The 22,751-nt window shown below is 51.4% G+C and overlaps 1 protein-coding gene across 2 annotated transcripts in view; it reads left to right on the top strand.

The window, feature by feature from the left end:
- erbb4b (erb-b2 receptor tyrosine kinase 4b) overlaps positions 1-22,751 on the top strand; it is a 1,694,493-nt gene that overhangs the window by 1,071,821 nt on the left and 599,921 nt on the right. For both annotated transcript variants that reach the window (XM_085985415.1, XM_085985416.1), the window contains exon 16: positions 21,282-21,326. In XM_085985415.1, the coding sequence (XP_085841541.1) occupies positions 21,282-21,326 (45 nt within the window). The remainder of the gene's footprint in view (positions 1-21,281; positions 21,327-22,751) is intronic.

Genomic DNA, 22,751 nt, shown 5'->3' with positions numbered 1-22,751 from the left:
CCAAACACTCCCAGTCTCAATACATGAACCGGAACCCAAACACTCCCAGTCTCACGACATGGACCGGAACTCAAACACGTCCAGTCTCACTATATGGACTGGGACCCAAACACTCCCAGTCTCACAGCATGAACCCGAACCCAAACACTCCCCGTCTCACTACATGGACCCGAACCCAAACACTCCCCGTCTCACTACATGGACCCGAACCCAAACGCTCCCAATCTCACTACATGGACCCGAACCCAAACACTCCCAGTTTCACTACATGGACCCGAACCCAAACACTCCCAGTCTCACGACATGAACCGGAACCGAAACACTCCCAGTCTCACAACATGAACCGGAACCCAAACACTCCCAGTTTCACTGCATGGACCGGAACCCAAACATTCCCAGTCTCACTACATGGACCGGAACCCAAACACTCCCAGTCTCACTACATGGACCCGAACCCAAACACTCCCAGTCTCACTACATGAACCGGAACACAAATACTCCCAGTTTCACGACATGGACCGGAACCCAAACACTTCCAGTCTCACTACATGGACCGGAACCCAAACACTCCCAATCTCACTATATGGACTGGAACCCAGACACTCCCCGTCTCAGTCCATGGACCGGAACCCAAACACTCCCAGTCTCACGACATGGACCGGAACCCAAACACGTCCAGTCTCACTATATGGACTGGGACCCAAACACTCCCAGTCTCACTACATGGACCTGAACCCAAACGCTCCCAGTCTCACTACATGGACCCGAACCCAAACACTCCCAGTCTCACTGCATGGACCGGAACCCAAACACTCCCAGTCTCACTACATGGACCGGAACCCAATCACTGCCAGTCTCACTACATGGACCGGAACGCAAACACTCCCAGTCTCAATACATGGACCGGAACCCAAACACTCCACGTCTCACTGCATGAACCGGAACCCAAACACTCCCAGTCTCACTACATGGACCGGAACCCAAACACTCCCAGTCTCACTACATGGACCGGAACCCAAACACTCCCACTCTCACTACATGGACCGGAACCCAAACACTCCGTCTCACTCCATGGACCGGAACCCAAACACTCCCAGTCTCACTACGTGAACCGGAACCCAAACACTCCCAGTCTCACGACATGGACCCAAACCCAAACACTCCCAGTCTCACTCCATGGACCCGAACCCAAACACTCCCCGTCTCACTACATGGACTGGAACCCAAACAGTCCCAGTCTCACTATATGGACCGGAACCCAAACACTTCCAGTCTCACTATATGGACTGGAACCCAGACACTCCCAGTCTCACGACATGGACCCGAACCCAAACACTCCCAGTCTCACTACATGGACCGGAACCCAAACACTCGCAGTCTCACTACATGGACCGGAACCCAAACACTTCCAGTCTCACTACATGGACCCGAACCCAAACACTCCCAGTCTCACTACATGGACCGGAACCCAAACACTCCCAGTCTCACTACATGGACCGGAATCCAGACACTCCCAGTCTCACTCCATGGACCCGAACCCAAACACTCCCAGTCTCACTACTTGGACCGGAACCCAAACACTCCACATCTCACTGCATGAACCGGAACCCAAACACTCCCAGTCTCACTACATGGACCGGAACCCAAACACTCCCTGTCTCACTACATGGACTCGAACCCAAACACTCCCAGTCTCACTACATGGACCGGAACCCAAACACTCCCAGTCTCACTACATGGACCCGAACCCAAACACTCCCAGTCTCACTACATGGACCGAACCCAAACATTCCAGGTCTCACTGCTTGAACCGGAACCCAAACACTCCCAGTCTCAATACATGAACCGGAACCCAAACACTCCCAGTCTCACTACATGGACCGGAACTCAAACACTCCCAGTCTCACTACATGGACCGGAACCCAAACACTCCCAGTCTCACTGCATGAACCCGAACCCAAACACTCCCAGTCTCACTACATGGACCGAACCCAAACACTCCCAGTCTCACAACATGGACCGGAACCCAAACATTCCAGGTCTCACTGCATGAACCGGAACCCAAACACTCCCAGTCTCAGGACATGTACCGCAACCCAAACGCTCCCAATCTCACTACATGGACCCGAACCCAAACACTCCCCGTCTCACGACATGGACCTGAACCCAAACACTCCCCGTCTCACTACATGGACCCGAACCCAAACGCTTCCAATCTCACTACATGGACCCGAACCCAAACACTCCCAGTCTCACTACATGGACCAGAACCCAAACACTCCCAGTTTCACTACATGGACCCGAACCCAAACACTCCCAGTCTCACGACATGAACCGGAACCCAAACACTCCCAGTTTCACTAAATGGACCGGAACCCAAACATTCCCAGTCTCACTACATGGACCGGAACCCAAACACTCCCAGTCTCACTACATGGACGCGAACCCAAACACTCCCAGTCTCACTACATGAACCGGAACACAAATACTCCCAGTTTCACGACATGGACCCGAACCCAAACACTCCCAGTCTCACTACATGGACCCGAACCCAAACACTCCCAGTCTCACGACATGGACCGGAACCCAAACACTCCCATTCTCACTACAAGAACCTGAACCCAAACACTCCCAGTCTCACAACATGGACCGGAACCCAAACACTCCTAGTCTCACTACATGAACCGGAACACAAATACTCCCATTCTCACTACAAGGACCTGAACCCAAACACTCCCAGTCTCACAACATGGACCGGAACCCAAACACTCCTAGTCTCACTACATGAACCGGAACACAAATACTCCCATTCTCACTACAAGGACCTGAACCCAAACACTCCCAGTCTCACTACAAGGATCGGAACCCAAACACTCCCAGTCTCACTGCATGAACCCGAACCCAAACACTCCCAGTCTCACTACATGAACCGGAACACAAACACTCCCAGTCTCACTACATGGACCCGATCCCAAACACTCCCAGTCTCACTACATGGACCCGAACCCAAACACTCCCAGTCTCACGACATGGACCCGAACCCAAACACTCCCAGTCTCACTGCATGGACCCGAACCCAAACACTCCCAGTCTCACTACATGGACCGGAACCCAAACACTCCCAGTCTCACTACATGGACCCGAACCCAAACACTCCCAGTCTCACTACATGGACCGGAACCCAAACACTCCCAGTCTCACAACATGGACCGGAACCCAAACTCACCCAGTCTCACTACATGGACCGGAACCCAAACACTCCCAGTCTCACTACATGGACCTGACCCCAAACACTCCCAGTCTCACTACATGGACCGGAACCCAAACACTCGCAGTCTCACAACATGGACCCGAACCCAAACACTCCCAGTCTCACTGCATGGACCCGAACCCAAACACTCCAAGTCTCACTATATGGACCGGAACCCAAACACTCCCAGTCTCAGTACATGGACCCGAACCCAAACACTCCCAGTCTCACTACATGGAGCCGAACCCAAACACTCCCAGTCTCACTGCATGAACCGGAACCCAAACACTCCGAGTCTCACTTCATGGACCCGAACCCAAACACTCCCAGTCTCACTACATGGACCGGAACCCAAACACTCCCCGTCTCACTACATGGACCGGAAGCCAAACACTTCCAGTCTCACTATATGGACTGGAACCCAGACACTCCCAGTCTCACTACATGGACCGGAACCCAAACACTCCCAGTCTCACTACATGGACCGGAACCCAAACACTCCCAGTCTCACTACATGGACCGGAACCCAAACACTCCCAGTTTCACGACATGGACCCGAACCCAAACACTCCCAGTCTCACTACATGAACCGGAACCGAAACACTCCCAGTCTCACTACATGAACCGGAACCCAAACACTCCCAGTTTCACTACATGGACTGGAACACAAACACTCCCAGTCTCACTACATGAACCGGAACCCAAACACTCCCAGTCTCACTACATGGACCCGAACCCAAACACTCGCAGTCTCACTACATGGACCGGAACCCAAACACTTCCAGTCTCACTATATGGACTGGAACCCAGACACTCCCAGTCTCACTACATGGACCCGAACCCAAACACTCCCCGTCTCACTACATGGACTGGAACCCAAACACTCCCAGTCTCACTACATGGACCGGAACCCAAACACTTCCAGTCTCACTATATGGACTGGAACCCAGACACTCCCAGTCTCACTACATGGACCGGAACCCAAACACTCCCAGTCTCACTACATGAACCGGAACCGAAACACTCCCAGTCTCACGACATGGACCCGAACCCAAACACTCCCAGTCTCACTACATGAACCCGAACCCAAACACTCCCAGTCTCACGACATGGACCGGAACCCAAACACGTCCAGTCTCACTATATGGACTGGGACCCAAACACTCCCAGTCTCACTACATGGACCTGAACCCAAACGCTCCCAGTCTCACTACATGGACCCGAACCCAAACACTCCCAGTCTCACTGCATGGACCGGAACCCAAACACTCCCAGTCTCACTACATGGACCGGAACCCAATCACTGCCAGTCTCACTACATGGACCGGAACGCAAACACTCCCAGTCTCAATACATGGACCGGAACCCAAACACTCCACGTCTCACTGCATGAACCGGAACCCAAACACTCCCAGTCTCACTACATGGACCGGAACCCAAACACTCCCAGTCTCACTACATGGACCGGAACCCAAACACTCCCACTCTCACTACATGGAACCAAACCCAAACACTCCCAGTCTCACTCCATGGACCCGAACCCAAACACTCCCCGTCTCACTACATGGACTGGAACCCAAACAGTCCCAGTCTCACTATATGGACCGGAACCCAAACACTTCCAGTCTCACTATATGGACTGGAACCCAGACACTCCCAGTCTCACGACATGGACCCGAACCCAAACACTCCCAGTCTCACTACATGGACCGGAACCCAAACACTCGCAGTCTCACTACATGGACCGGAACCCAAACACTTCCAGTCTCACTACATGGACCCGAACCCAAACACTCCCAGTCTCACTACATGGACCGGAACCCAAACACTCCCAGTCTCACTACATGGACCGGAATCCAGACACTCCCAGTCTCACTCCATGGACCCGAACCCAAACACTCCCAGTCTCACTACTTGGACCGGAACCCAAACACTCCACATCTCACTGCATGAACCGGAACCCAAACACTCCCAGTCTCACTACATGGACCGGAACCCAAACACTCCCTGTCTCACTACATGGACTCGAACCCAAACACTCCCAGTCTCACTACATGGACCGGAACCCAAACACTCCCAGTCTCACTACATGGACCCGAACCCAAACACTCCCAGTCTCACTACATGGACCGAACCCAAACATTCCAGGTCTCACTGCTTGAACCGGAACCCAAACACTCCCAGTCTCAATACATGAACCGGAACCCAAACACTCCCAGTCTCACTACATGGACCGGAACTCAAACACTCCCAGTCTCACTACATGGACCGGAACCCAAACACTCCCAGTCTCACTGCATGAACCCGAACCCAAACACTCCCAGTCTCACTACATGGACCGAACCCAAACACTCCCGGTCTCACAACATGGACCGGAACCCAAACATTCCAGGTCTCACTGCATGAACCGGAACCCAAACACTCCCAGTCTCAGGACATGTACCGCAACCCAAACGCTCCCAATCTCACTACATGGACCCGAACCCAAACACTCCCCGTCTCACGACATGGACCTGAACCCAAACACTCCCCGTCTCACTACATGGACCCGAACCCAAACGCTTCCAATCTCACTACATGGACCCGAACCCAAACACTCCCAGTCTCACTACATGGACCAGAACCCAAACACTCCCAGTTTCACTACATGGACCCGAACCCAAACACTCCCAGTCTCACGACATGAACCGGAACCCAAACACTCCCAGTTTCACTAAATGGACCGGAACCCAAACATTCCCAGTCTCACTACATGGACCGGAACCCAAACACTCCCAGTCTCACTACATGGACGCGAACCCAAACACTCCCAGTCTCACTACATGAACCGGAACACAAATACTCCCAGTTTCACGACATGGACCCGAACCCAAACACTCCCAGTCTCACGACATGGACCGGAACCCAAACACTCCTAGTCTCACTACATGAACCGGAACACAAATACTCCCATTCTCACTACAAGGACCTGAACCCAAACACTCCCAGTCTCACTACAAGGATCGGAACCCAAACACTCCCAGTCTCACTGCATGAACCCGAACCCAAACACTCCCAGTCTCACTACATGAACCGGAACCCAAACACTCCCAGTCTCACGACATGGACCCGAACCCAAACACTCCCAGTCTCACTACATGGACCGGAACCCAAACACTCCCAGTCTCACAACATGGACCGGAACCCAAACTCACCCAGTCTCACTACATGGACCGGAACCCAAACACTCCCAGTCTCACTACATGGACCTGACCCCAAACACTCCCAGTCTCACTACATGGACCGGAACCCAAACACTCGCAGTCTCACAACATGGACCCGAACCCAAACACTCCCAGTCTCACTGCATGGACCCGAACCCAAACACTCCAAGTCTCACTATATGGACCGGAACCCAAACACTCCCAGTCTCAGTACATGGACCCGAACCCAAACACTCCCAGTCTCACTACATGGAGCCGAACCCAAACACTCCCAGTCTCACTGCATGAACCGGAACCCAAACACTCCCAGTCTCACAACATGGACCCGAACCCAAACACTCCCAGTCTCACTACATGGACCGGAACCCAAACACTCCGAGTCTCACTTCATGGACCCGAACCCAAACACTCCCAGTCTCACTACATGGACCGGAACCCAAACACTCCCCGTCTCACTACATGGACCGGAAGCCAAACACTTCCAGTCTCACTATATGGACTGGAACCCAGACACTCCCAGTCTCACTACATGGACCGGAACCCAAACACTCCCAGTCTCACTACATGGACCGGAACCCAAACACTCCCAGTCTCACTACATGGACCGGAACCCAAACACTCCCAGTTTCACGACATGGACCCGAACCCAAACACTCCCAGTCTCACTACATGAACCGGAACCGAAACACTCCCAGTCTCACTACATGAACCGGAACCCAAACACTCCCAGTTTCACTACATGGACTGGAACACAAACACTCCCAGTCTCACTACATGAACCGGAACCCAAACACTCCCAGTCTCACTACATGGACCCGAACCCAAACACTCCCAGTCTCACGACATGGACCGGAACCCAAACACTCCCAGTCTCACGACATGGACCGGAACCCAAACACTCCCAGTCTCACTACATGGACCCGAACCCAAACACTCCCCGTCTCACTACATGGACTGGAACCCAAACACTCCCAGTCTCACTACATGGACCGGAACCCAAACACTTCCAGTCTCACTATATGGACTGGAACCCAGACACTCCCAGTCTCACTACATGGACCGGAACCCAAACACTCCCAGTCTCACTACATGGACCGGAACCCAAACACTCCCAGTCTCACGACATGGACCGGAACCCAAACACTCCCAGTCTCACTACATGGACCGGAACCCAAACACTCCCAGTCTCACCACATGGACCCGAACCCAAACACTCCCAGTCTCACTACATGGACCGGAACCCAAACACTCCCAGTCTCACGACATGGACCGGAACCCAAACTCTCCCAGTCTCACTACATGGACCGGAACCCAAACACTCCCAGTCTCACTATATGGAGCGGAACCCAGACACTCCCAGTCTCACCACATGGACCCGAACCCAAACACTCCCAGTCTCACTACATGGACCGGAACCCAAACACTTCCAGTCTCACGACATGGACCGGAACCCAAACACTCCCAATCTCACGATATGGACTGGAACCCAGACACTCCCAGTCTCACTACATGGATCCGAACCCAAACACTCCCCGTCTCACTACATGGACCGGTACCCAAACACTCCCAGTCTCACTACATGGACCGGAACCCAAACACTCCACGTCTCACTGCATGAACCGGAACCCAAACACTCCCAGTCTCACTACATGGACTGGAACCCAAACACTCCCAGTCTCAGTACATGGACCGGAACCCAAACACTCCCAGTTTCACTACATGGACCGGAACCCAAACACTCCCAGTCTCACTGCATGGACTCGAACCCAAACACACCCAGTCTCACTACATGGACTCGAACCCAAACACTCCCAGTCTCACTACATGGACCCGAACCCAAACACTGCCAGTTTCACTACATGGACCGGAACCCAAACACTCCCAGTCTCACTGCATGGACCGGAACCCAAACACTCCCAGTCTCACTACATGGACCAGAACCCAAACAGTCGCAGTCTCACTATATGGACCGGAACCCAGACACTCCCAGTCTCACCACATGGACCCGAACCCAAACACTCCCAGTCTCACTACATGGACCGGAACCCAAACACTTCCAGTCTCACGACATGGACCGGAACCCAAACACTCCCAATCTCACTATATGGACTGGAACCCAGACACTCCCAGTCTCACTACATGTATCCGAACCCAAACACTCCCCGTCTCACTACATGGACCGGTACCCAAACACTCCCAGTCTCACTACACGGACCGGAACCCAAACACGTCCAGTCTCACTGCATGGACCGGAACCCAAACACTCCACGTCTCACTACATGAACCGGAACCCAAACACTCCCAGTCTCACTACATGGACCGGAACCCAAACACTCCCACTCTCACTACATGGACCGGAACCCAATCACTGCCAGTCTCACTACATGGACCGGAACCCAAACAGTCCCAGTCTCACTACATGGACCGGAACCCAAACACTCCACGTCTCACTGCATGGACCGGAACCCAAACACTCCCAGTCTCACTACATGGACCGGAACCCAAACACTCCCAGTCTCACTACATGGACCCGAACCCAAACACTCCCAGTCTCACGACATGGACCCAAACCCGAACACTCCCAATCTCACTACATGGACCGGAACCCAAACACTCCCAGTCTCACTACATGGACCGGAACCCAAACACTCCCAGTCTCACTACATGGCCCCGAACCCAAACACTCCCAGTCTCACTACATGGCCCCGAACCCAAACACTCCCAGTCTCACTACATGGACCGGAACCCAAACACTCCCAGTCTCACTGCATGGACCGGAACCCAAACACTCCCAGTCTCACTACATGGACCCGAACCCAAACACTTCCAGTCTCACTACATGGACCGGAACCCAAACACTCCCCGTCTCACTACATGGACCCAAACCCAAGCACTCCCAGTCTCACTGCATGAACCGGAACCCAAACACTCCCAGTCTCACTTCATGGACCGGAACCCAAACACTCCCAGTCTCACTACATGGACCCGAACCCAAACACTTCCAGTCTCACTACATGGACCGGAACCCAAACACTTCCAGTCTCACTACATGGACTGGAACCCAGACACTCCCAGTCTCACTACATGGATCCGAACCCAAACACTCCCCGTCTCACTACATGGACCGGAACCCAAACACTCCACGTCTCACTTCATGAACCGGAACCCAAACACTCCCAGTCTCACTACATGGACCAGAACCCAAACATTCCAGGTCTCACTGCTTGAACCGGAACCCAAACACTCCCAGTCTCAATACATGAACCGGAACCCAAACACTCCCAGTCTCACTACATGGACCGGAACTCAAACACTCCCAGTCTCACTACATGGACCGGAACCCAAACACTCCCAGTCTCACTGCATGAACCCGAACCCAAACACTCCCAGTCTCACTACATGGACCGAACCCAAACACTCCCAGTCTCACAACATGGACCGGAACCCAAACATTCCAGGTCTCACTGCATGAACCGGAACCCAAACACTCCCAGTCTCAGGACATGTACCGCAACCCAAACGCTCCCAATCTCACTACATGGACCCGAACCCAAACACTCCCCGTCTCACGACATGGACCTGAACCCAAACACTCCCCGTCTCACTACATGGACCCGAACCCAAACGCTTCCAATCTCACTACATGGACCCGAACCCAAACACTCCCAGTCTCACTACATGGACCAGAACCCAAACACTCCCAGTTTCACTACATGGACCCGAACCCAAACACTCCCAGTCTCACGACATGAACCGGAACCCAAACACTCCCAGTTTCACTAAATGGACCGGAACCCAAACATTCCCAGTCTCACTACATGGACCGGAACCCAAACACTCCCAGTCTCACTACATGGACGCGAACCCAAACACTCCCAGTCTCACTACATGAACCGGAACACAAATACTCCCAGTTTCACGACATGGACCCGAACCCAAACACTCCCAGTCTCACGACATGGACCGGAACCCAAACACTCCTAGTCTCACTACATGAACCGGAACACAAATACTCCCATTCTCACTACAAGGACCTGAACCCAAACACTCCCAGTCTCACTACAAGGATCGGAACCCAAACACTCCCAGTCTCACTGCATGAACCCGAACCCAAACACTCCCAGTCTCACTACATGAACCGGAACCCAAACACTCCCAGTCTCACGACATGGACCCGAACCCAAACACTCCCAGTCTCACTACATGGACCGGAACCCAAACACTCCCAGTCTCACAACATGGACCGGAACCCAAACTCACCCAGTCTCACTACATGGACCGGAACCCAAACACTCCCAGTCTCACTACATGGACCTGACCCCAAACACTCCCAGTCTCACTACATGGACCGGAACCCAAACACTCGCAGTCTCACAACATGGACCCGAACCCAAACACTCCCAGTCTCACTGCATGGACCCGAACCCAAACACTCCAAGTCTCACTATATGGACCGGAACCCAAACACTCCCAGTCTCAGTACATGGACCCGAACCCAAACACTCCCAGTCTCACTACATGGAGCCGAACCCAAACACTCCCAGTCTCACTGCATGAACCGGAACCCAAACACTCCCAGTCTCACAACATGGACCCGAACCCAAACACTCCCAGTCTCACTACATGGACCGGAACCCAAACACTCCGAGTCTCACTTCATGGACCCGAACCCAAACACTCCCAGTCTCACTACATGGACCGGAACCCAAACACTCCCCGTCTCACTACATGGACCGGAAGCCAAACACTTCCAGTCTCACTATATGGACTGGAACCCAGACACTCCCAGTCTCACTACATGGACCGGAACCCAAACACTCCCAGTCTCACTACATGGACCGGAACCCAAACACTCCCAGTCTCACTACATGGACCGGAACCCAAACACTCCCAGTTTCACGACATGGACCCGAACCCAAACACTCCCAGTCTCACTACATGAACCGGAACCGAAACACTCCCAGTCTCACTACATGAACCGGAACCCAAACACTCCCAGTTTCACTACATGGACTGGAACACAAACACTCCCAGTCTCACTACATGAACCGGAACCCAAACACTCCCAGTCTCACTACATGGACCCGAACCCAAACACTCCCAGTCTCACGACATGGACCGGAACCCAAACACTCCCAGTCTCACGACATGGACCGGAACCCAAACACTCCCAGTCTCACTACATGGACCCGAACCCAAACACTCCCCGTCTCACTACATGGACTGGAACCCAAACACTCCCAGTCTCACTACATGGACCGGAACCCAAACACTTCCAGTCTCACTATATGGACTGGAACCCAGACACTCCCAGTCTCACTACATGGACCGGAACCCAAACACTCCCAGTCTCACTACATGGACCGGAACCCAAACACTCCCAGTCTCACGACATGGACCGGAACCCAAACACTCCCAGTCTCACTACATGGACCGGAACCCAAACACTCCCAGTCTCACCACATGGACCCGAACCCAAACACTCCCAGTCTCACTACATGGACCGGAACCCAAACACTCCCAGTCTCACGACATGGACCGGAACCCAAACTCTCCCAGTCTCACTACATGGACCGGAACCCAAACACTCCCAGTCTCACTATATGGAGCGGAACCCAGACACTCCCAGTCTCACCACATGGACCCGAACCCAAACACTCCCAGTCTCACTACATGGACCGGAACCCAAACACTTCCAGTCTCACGACATGGACCGGAACCCAAACACTCCCAATCTCACGATATGGACTGGAACCCAGACACTCCCAGTCTCACTACATGGATCCGAACCCAAACACTCCCCGTCTCACTACATGGACCGGTACCCAAACACTCCCAGTCTCACTACATGGACCGGAACCCAAACACTCCACGTCTCACTGCATGAACCGGAACCCAAACACTCCCAGTCTCACTACATGGACTGGAACCCAAACACTCCCAGTCTCAGTACATGGACCGGAACCCAAACACTCCCAGTTTCACTACATGGACCGGAACCCAAACACTCCCAGTCTCACTGCATGGACTCGAACCCAAACACACCCAGTCTCACTACATGGACTCGAACCCAAACACTCCCAGTCTCACTACATGGACCCGAACCCAAACACTGCCAGTTTCACTACATGGACCGGAACCCAAACACTCCCAGTCTCACTGCATGGACCGGAACCCAAACACTCCCAGTCTCACTACATGGACCAGAACCCAAACAGTCGCAGTCTCACTATATGGACCGGAACCCAGACACTCCCAGTCTCACCACATGGACCCGAACCCAAACACTCCCAGTCTCACTACATGGACCGGAACCCAAACACTTCCAGTCTCACGACATGGACCGGAACCCAAACACTCCCAATCTCACTATATGGACTGGAACCCAGACACTCCCAGTCTCACTACATGTATCCGAACCCAAACACTCCCCGTCTCACTACATGGACCGGTACCCAAACACTCCCAGTCTCACTACACGGACCGGAACCCAAACACGTCCAGTCTCACTGCATGGACCGGAACCCAAACACTCCACGTCTCACTACATGAACCGGAACCCAAACACTCCCAGTCTCACTACATGGACCGGAACCCAAACACTCCCACTCTCACTACATGGACCGGAACCCAATCACTGCCAGTCTCACTACATGGACCGGAACCCAAACAGTCCCAGTCTCACTACATGGACCGGAACCCAAACACTCCACGTCTCACTGCATGGACCGGAACCCAAACACTCCCAGTCTCACTACATGGACCGGAACCCAAACACTCCCAGTCTCACTACATGGACCCGAACCCAAACACTCCCAGTCTCACGACATGGACCCAAACCCGAACACTCCCAATCTCACTACATGGACCGGAACCCAAACACTCCCAGTCTCACTACATGGACCGGAACCCAAACACTCCCAGTCTCACTACATGGCCCCGAACCCAAACACTCCCAGTCTCACTACATGGCCCCGAACCCAAACACTCCCAGTCTCACTACATGGACCGGAACCCAAACACTCCCAGTCTCACTGCATGGACCGGAACCCAAACACTCCCAGTCTCACTACATGGACCCGAACCCAAACACTTCCAGTCTCACTACATGGACCGGAACCCAAACACTCCCCGTCTCACTACATGGACCCAAACCCAAGCACTCCCAGTCTCACTGCATGAACCGGAACCCAAACACTCCCAGTCTCACTTCATGGACCGGAACCCAAACACTCCCAGTCTCACTACATGGACCCGAACCCAAACACTTCCAGTCTCACTACATGGACCGGAACCCAAACACTTCCAGTCTCACTACATGGACTGGAACCCAGACACTCCCAGTCTCACTACATGGATCCGAACCCAAACACTCCCCGTCTCACTACATGGACCGGAACCCAAACACTCCACGTCTCACTTCATGAACCGGAACCCAAACACTCCCAGTCTCACTACATGGACCAGAACCCAAACACTCCCAGTCTCACTACATGGACCGGAACCCAAACACTCCACGTCTCACTACATGAACCGGAACCCAAACACTCCCAGTCTCACTACATGGACCGGAACCCAATCACTGCCAGTCTCACTACATGGACCGGAACCCAAACAGTCCCAGTCTCACAACATGGACCGGAACCCAAACACTCCACGTCTCACTGCATGAACCGGAACCCAAACACTCCCAGTCTCACTACATGGACTGGAACCCAAACACTCCCAGTCTCAGTACATGGACCGGAACCCAAACACTCCCAGTTTCACTACATGGACCGGAACCCAAACACTCCCAGTCTCACTACATGGACTCGAACCCAAACACACCCAGTCTCACTACATGGACTCGAACCCAAACACTCCCAGTCTCACTACATGGACCCGAACCCAAACACTCCCAGTCTCACGACATGGACCCAAACCCGAACACTCCCAGTCTCACTACATGGACCGGAACCCAAACACTCCCAGGCTCACTACATGGCCCGGAACCCAAACACTCCCAGTCTCACTACATGGACCGGAACCCAAACACTCCCAGTCTCACTACATGGACCGGAACCCAAACACTCCCAGTCTCACTACATGGACCGGAACCCAAACACTCCCAGTCTCACTACATGGCCCCGAACCCAAACACTCCCAGTCTCACTACATGGACCGGAACCCAAACACTCCCAGTCTCACTACATGGACCCGAACCCAAACACTTCCAGTCTCACGACATGGACCGGAACCCAAACAGTCCCCGTCTCACTACATGGACCCAAACCCAAGCACTCCCAGTCTCACTGCATGAACCGGAACCCAAACACTCCCAGTCTCACTACATGTACCGGAACCCAAACACTCCCAGTCTCACTACATGGACCCGAATCCAAACACTTCCAGTGTCACTACATGGACCGGAACACAAACACTCCCAGTCTCACTATATGGACTGGAACCCAAACACTTCCAGTCTCACTACATGGACCGGAACACAAACACTCCCAGTCTCACTATATGGACTGGAACCCAGACACTCCCAGTCTCACTACATGGACCGGAACACAAACACTCCCAGTCTCACTTTATGGACTGGAACCCAAACACTTCCAGTCTCACTACATGGACCGGAACACAAACACTCCCAGTCTCACTATATGGACTGGAACCCAGACACTCCCAGTCTCACTACATGGATCCGAACCCAAACTCTCCCAGTCTCACTATATGGACTGGAACCCAGACACTCCCAGTCTCACTACATGGACCCGAACCCAAACACTCCCCGTCTCACTACATGGACTGGAACCCAAACACTCCCAGTCTCACTACATGGACCGGAACCCAAACACTCCCAGTCTCACGACATGGACCCAAACCCGAACACTCCCAGTCTCACTACATGGACCGGAACCCAAACACTCCCAGTCTCACTCCATGGACCCGAACCCAAACACTTCCAGTCTCACGACATGGACCGGAACCCAAACACTCCCCGTCTCACTACATGGACCCAAACCCAAGCACTCCCAGTCTCACTGCATGAACCGGAACCCAAACACTCCCAGTCTCACTGCATGGACCGGAACCCAAACACTCCCAGTCTCACTACATGGACCCGAACCCAAACACTTCCAGTGTCACTACATGGACCGGAACACAAACACTCCCAGTCTCACTATATGGACTGGAACCCAAACACTTCCAGTCTCACGACATGGACCGGAACACAAACACTCCCAGTCTCACTATATGGACTGGAACCCAGACACTCCCAGTCTCACTACATGGACCCGAACCCAAACACTCCCCGTCTCACTACATGGACTGGAACCCAAACACTCCCAGTCTCACTACATGGACCGGAACCCAAACATTCCCAGTCTCACTACATGGGCCGGAACCCAAAGACTCCCTGTCTCACTACATGGACCGGAACCCAAATATTCCCAGTCTCACTACATGGACCCGAACCCAAACACTCCCAGTCTCACTACATGGACCGGAACCCAAACACTCCCAGTCTCACTGCATGGACTGGAACCCAAACTCTCCCAGTCTCACTGCATGGACCGGAACCCAAACACTCCATGTCTCACTACATGGACTGGAACCCAAACACTCCCAGTCTCACAACATGGACCGGAACCCAAACACTCCTAGTCTCACTACATGGACTGGAACCCAAACACTCCCAGTCTCACTACATGGACCCGAACCCAAACACTCCCAGTCTCACTACATGGACCGGAACCCAAACACTCCCAGTCTCACTACATGGACCGGAACCCAAACACTCCTAGTCTCACTACATGGACCGGAACCCAAACACTCCCAGTCTCACCACATGGACCCGAACCCAAACACTCCCAGTCTCACTACATGGACCCGAACCCAAACACTCCCAGTCTCACGACAAGGACCGGAACCCAAACACTCCCAGTCTCACTACATGGACCGGAACCCAAACAGTCGCAGTCTCACGACATGGACCGGAACCCAAACACTTCCAGTCTCACTACATGGACCGGAACCCAAACACTCCCAGTCTCACTAAATGGACCGGAACCCATACACTCCCAGTTTCACTACATGGACCGGAACCCAAACACTCCCAGTCTCACTTCATGGACTGGAACCCAAACACTCCCAGTCTCACTACATGGACCGGAACCCAAACACTTCCAGTCTCACTACATGGACCCGAACCCAAACATTCCCAGTCTCACTACATGGACCGGAACCCAAACACTCCCAGTCTCACGACATGGACTGGAACCCAAACACTCCCCGTCTCACTACATGGACCGGAACCCAAACATTCCCAGTTTCACTCCATGGACCCGAACCCAAACACTCCCAGTCTCACTACATGAACCGGAACCCAAACACTCCCAGACTCAATACATGGACCGGAAGCCAAACACTTCCAGTCTCATGCTTTTATGAAGGGGAAGTCATGTTTGACAAATTTGCTGGAGTTCTTTGAGGAAGTAACATATAGGGTGGAAAAAAGGGAACAAGTGGACGTAATGTATTTAGACTTCCAAAAGGCATTTGACAAGGTGCCACACAAAAGATTATTGCTTAAGATAAAAAATCACGGGATTGGGGGTAACATTCTGGCATGGATAGAGGATTGGCTATCTAACAGAAGGCAGAGAGTTGGGATAAATGGTTCATTCTCAGACTGGCAATCAGTAACTAGTGGTGTTCCGCAGGGGTCAGTGCTGGGTCCCCAACTCTTTACAATCTATATTAATGATTTGGAGGAGGGGACCAAGTGTAACATATCAAAGTTTGCAGATGATACTAAGATGGGAGGGAAAGTAGTGAGTGAGGAGGACATAAAAAACCTGCAAGGGGTCATAGACAGGCTAAGTAAGTGGGCAGAGATTTGGCAGATGGAATACAATACTGGAAAGTGTGAGGTTATGCACTTTGGCAGGAAAAATCGTAGAGCAAGTTATTATCTTAATGGCAAGAAACTGGAAAGTACTGAAGTAAAAATGGATCTGGGGGTCCTGGTGCACGAAACTCAAAAGGTTAGTATGCAGGTGCAGCAAGTGATTAAGAAGGCCAATGGAATGTTGGCTTTCATTGCTAGGGGGGTAGAATATAAAAATAGGGAGGTATTGCTTCAGTTGTACAAGGTATTGGTGAGATCGCACCTGGAATACTGCGTACAGTTTTGGTGTCCATACTTAAGAAAAGACATACTTGCTCTCGAGTCAGTACAAAGAAGGTTCACTCGGTTAATCGAGGGGATGGATATATGAGGAGAGGTTGAGTAGATTCTACTCATTGGAGTTCAGAAGAATGAGAGGCGATCTTATTGAAACATATAAGATTGTGAAGGGGTTGGATCAGGTGGGTGCGGGGAGGATGTTCCCGATGATGGGTGAAATTAGAACTAGGGGACATAGTCTTAGAATAAGGGGCTGCTCTTTCAAAACTGAGATGAGGATGAACTACTTCACTCAGAGGGTGGTAGGTCCATGGAATATGCTGCCCCAAAAAGCTGTCGAAGCTACATCATTACATAAATTTAAAACAGAAATAGACAGTTTCCTAGAAGTAAAGGGAATTAAGGGTTACGGGGAGCGGGCAGGAATTTGGACATGAGTCTAGGTTCGGATCGGTCATGGCCCTGTGGGTAGCGGAGCGGGCCCAGGGGCCGTGTAGCCTGATCCTGCTCCTATTTCGTGTGTCTAATTCTGTTAGATTCAGGAGATGGTTCTGTGATAGTGGATTGGCAGTTAGGATCAGATCAGCCATGATCTTATTGAATGGCGGAGCAGGCTCGAGGGGCCGATTGGCCTACTCCTGCTCCTATTTCTTATGTTTTTATGTTCACTACATGGTCCGGAACCCAAACACTCCCAGCCTCACTACATGGACCCGAACCCAAACACTCCCAGTCTCACTACATGGACCAGAACCCAAACACTCCCAGCCTCACTACATGGACCAGAACCCAAACACTCCCAGTCTCACTACATGGACCAGAACCCAAACACTCCCAGTCTCACTACATGGACCCGAACCCAAACACTCCCAGTCTCACTACATGGACCAGAACCCAAACACTCCCAGTCTCACTACATGGACCGGAACCCAAACACTCCCAGTCTCACTACATGGACCGGAACCCAAACGCTCCCAGTCTCACTGCATGGACCTGAACCCAAACACTCCCAGTGTCACTACATGGACCCGAACCCAAATGCTCCCTGTCTCACTACATGGACCGGAACCCAAACGCTCCCAGTCTCACTACATGGACCGGAAGCCAACCACTCCAGGTCTCATTGGTGGACAATTAAACAACTAACGGGAGGAGGAGGCGCCATGAACATCCCAATCCTCAATGATGGCAGAGCCCAGCACGTGTGCAAAAGACAAGCCTGAAGCATTCACAACCAGCTTCAGCCAGAAGTGCCAAGTGGATGATCCATCTCTGCCTCCTCCTGAGGTCCCCACTATCACAGAAGCCAGTCTTCAGCCAATTCGATTCACTCCACATGATATCAAGAAAAGGCTCAGTGCACCCAACATGGAAAAGTCTGTGGACCCCAACAACATCCCGGCTGTAGTGCTGAAGTATTGTGCTCCAGAACTAGCCGTGCTTCTAGCCAAGCTGTCCAATACAGCTACAACACTGGTGTCTACCCGACAAAGTGGAAAATTGCCCAGGTATGTCCTGCCACAAAATGCAGGACAAATCCAACCTGGCCAATTACCGCCTCACCAGCCAACTCCCAATCATCAGCAGAGTGACTGCCCTTAACATCAAGGCAGCATTTGACTGAGTGTGGCACCAAGGAGCCCCAGTATAATTGAAGTCAATGGGAATCAGGGGGAAAACTCTCCACTGGCTGGAGTCATACCTAGCACAGAGGAAGACAGTTGTGGTTGTTGGAGGCCAATCATTTCAGCCCAAGGACATCGCTGCAGGTGTTCTTCAGGGCAGTGTCCTAGGCCGAACCATCTTCAGCTGCTTCATCAATGACCTTCCCTCCATCATAAAGTCAGAAGTGGGGATGTTCGCTGATGATTGCAGTGTTCAGTTCCATTCGCAATTATTCAGATAATGAAGCCATCTGTGACTGCATGCAGCAAGTTCTGGAGAACATCCAGGCTTGGGCTGAAAAGAGGCACGTAACATTCGCACCACACAAGTGCCAGGCAATTTCTATCTCCAACAAAAGAGAGGCTAACCACCTCCCCTTGACATTCAATGGAATTACCATTGTTGAATCCCCCACCATCAATGTCCCAGGGGTCACCATTGACCAGAAACTTAACTGGACCAGCCACATAAATACTCTGGCTACAAGAGCAGGTCAGAGGCTGGGTATTCTGCGGCGAGTGTCTCACCTCCTGACTCCTCAAAGCCTTTCCACCATCTACAAGGCACAAGACAAGAGTGTGATGGAATACTCTCCACTTGCCTGGATGAGTGCAGCTCCAACAAAACTCAAAAAGCTCAACACCATCCAGGACAAAGCAGCCTGCTTTATTGGCATCCCATCCATCATCTTAAACATTCACTCCCTTCACCACCAACCCACTATGGCTGCAGTGTGTACAAGATGTACTGCAGCAACTCGCCAAGGCTTCTTCGACAGCACTTCCAAAACCCACAACCTCTACCACCTAGAAGGACAAGGCAGCAGACGTATGGGAACACCACCACCTCCAAGTTCCCCATCAAGTCACACACCATCCTGACTTGGAAATATGTCGCTGGGTCAAAATCCTGGAACTCCCTACCTAACAGCACTGTGGGAGTACCTTCACCACACAGACTGCAGCGGTTCAAGAAGGAGACTCACCACTACCTTCTCAAGGGCAATTAGAGATGGGCAATAAATGCTGGCCTTGCCAGCAACGCGAACATCCGTGAATGAATAAAAAAAGTTGACCAGAACCCAAACATTTCCAATCTCATTGCAGAGTGCAATAACTGAAATGCTCCTGCTCTGAATGCAAGGGATTGTGTTGGGTTCAGAGCCACCTAGTGGGGCAGAAGTCAGATACAGGCCAATGAGGTGAAACGTATAGATGTCCTGCAGCTTATTAAATATTAATATAAGGAATGGTCTGCAATGTGTTACAGACAGTAACAAAGCTGGAGAGACAACCTCGAGCAATTTGCTGATGTCTCAATCCTGCTGCGTCTTTGGTATTTTCTTCAACCTGTGTTACTTTCTACAATAAATACAGCTAGAGATCCCGGAGAGGGTTATTCCCTTTCTGGAACCTTCCTTTATTTTTGCCAGTGGTGGCCATCATGGCAGATAAGAATGAAAGGCATGCTGCCACAATCCAATGACTTTATTTGGTGACTGGGTTTTATTTTCCGACACAGTCCAGGGAGATAGAGAGTACCCTGAGTATGTTACTACATGCCATACTCTGTCTGTGTTTGAGTAAAGACAGTTGCTAGGGACTGTTTTGTAACACAGTGCTGGTAACCATTCAATTCATAAGTGGCATCCATTGTTCCTAATCACCAGTTCATTCCATACAGATCACATTGTCATTGTCCCTGATTTGGTACGCTGTCAAAAAAGCTTTTAGTTAAGTCTGTCATTTTTGTTAGACTTGCAAGACTAGGGGTTGGAAGTGATGGGGGAAGGGGGTGTTTCCAAATTCACTGGCAGATTCCCATGGAGGTGAAGTGTCATGTGATCCAAGGCTGTAATTTAATTATTGTGACTGTTACTGTAACATTGCGAAGGTTGTAATTACTCTGTTAACATGACGGTTTTTTTATTCCTCCTCCCCCCCCCCCCCCCCGAATAATGGACTTCAACTTTGCTGTGCTGCAGGTGCACAGGCCCACGTATTCAGGACTGCATCGAGATGATGGATAGGTACTATTGTGCGCTGTCTGCTGCATGCTGTGCTGTACGAATGTTTGCCGAAAGGGGGATGGTATTGTGCTGTAATTGTACCTAGGTGTACAGGCCCTACTTTCCATGACTGCGCTGCCGGATGGCTCATTCCACCTTCCCACAACATGCTAGGTAACATCCACCATATCTTCATCTCATATCCTCCCCAACCCCCGTTTTGTGTCTCATAGGATTATTAAATGAAGTGATGAATAAATAATGGAAATTAAAGCTTTTCAGTGATGATTCCTTTTAAATCATCAAATTAACCTACTAATCACCCTGTCACAAGAATGAGATTTTGATGAGGTGTAATCAATGGGATGGACTGGGTCTCTGTCTGCTTGCTTTATTTTTACTTTGCGAGCATTTCTTTATCAATCTGGAATGCCGCACTAATAGAATCTGAAGTGTTTCACTAATTGCTTGGGGTTAACTGCTAGAGCCTGGCTTCTTGACCTCGACTTTCAGAGTTGCTTACACGCGTCTGGTTAAATGAAAACAGGGATCTGATATTTACCGGGTGACATTTCTGCTGGGGAGAATGAGTGAGATCCTTGGCAATCACAGTTTGTTGTAATTACCTGTGCTGCTCTCCAGTACCTCACCCAGCTTGCTGACCTTTTCCTTTCCTGTACCATGCAAATTCCACGATTGAATTAACACTTGTGTCATTGCAAGGGAATTAAAGCATCTGAGACAGATTCAAGATTGCCTTAATATGCACTGGGTCAACAGTCCTACGGTGATAAACGGAGAGCAGATATGAGTGATTGTTTTGCACACTCTCAATTCTGCTGAAGATAGTATTTCTCTGACACTGATGCAATCCTGACAAAGACAATAGATTCTAATTCAGCTTAAACAGCTTTCCTTGCGGTGAATATATTTGGAGAGGAATAAAATCCCAATTCCTATCTTGTTAACGTGCATCCTGGGACTTCCTTCACTGATGCTGAGGAGATCTTTATGTGCATTGCTTAAAAAGTGTGTGTTTTATTTTCCAATACTGATTCCCCTCCCAACCCCCTCGCCCCACCATGAGACAATCGGACCTATCATGTGACTCGGTACACCTTCAGCTCATACATCACAATCAGTTTTAATAAACTTGCGGCTACATGATGCTGTCTCTACTCTGCTCAACACGGTAAGAACACTAAAAAAATAATCTTAATATAAACATATTTGTTAAAGCAAAAACGCTGACAATGAGTTACAAGGAAATAATTCATTGTTGGGCTTCTCTCTTGATCGAGTTTTATTCTCCTGCTTTAAAACATCATCAGAAGTGCTCTATTATTACCCCACAGCTCACTACCAGGCACCTATTATTCTAAACTTCTTTTATTGTAACGCTGACCAATTGTATATATAAAGATTTTGTTCCATCCTCCCTTTACT

The sequence above is a fragment of the Somniosus microcephalus genome, chromosome 4 (assembly GCF_052327205.1).
Source record: "Somniosus microcephalus isolate GS21.2 chromosome 4, FLI_Smic_1.0, whole genome shotgun sequence".
Taxonomy (NCBI): domain Eukaryota; kingdom Metazoa; phylum Chordata; class Chondrichthyes; order Squaliformes; family Somniosidae; genus Somniosus; species Somniosus microcephalus.
Note: the sequence above shows the minus strand (reverse complement) of the source record. Positions and strands in the feature narration are given on the sequence as shown.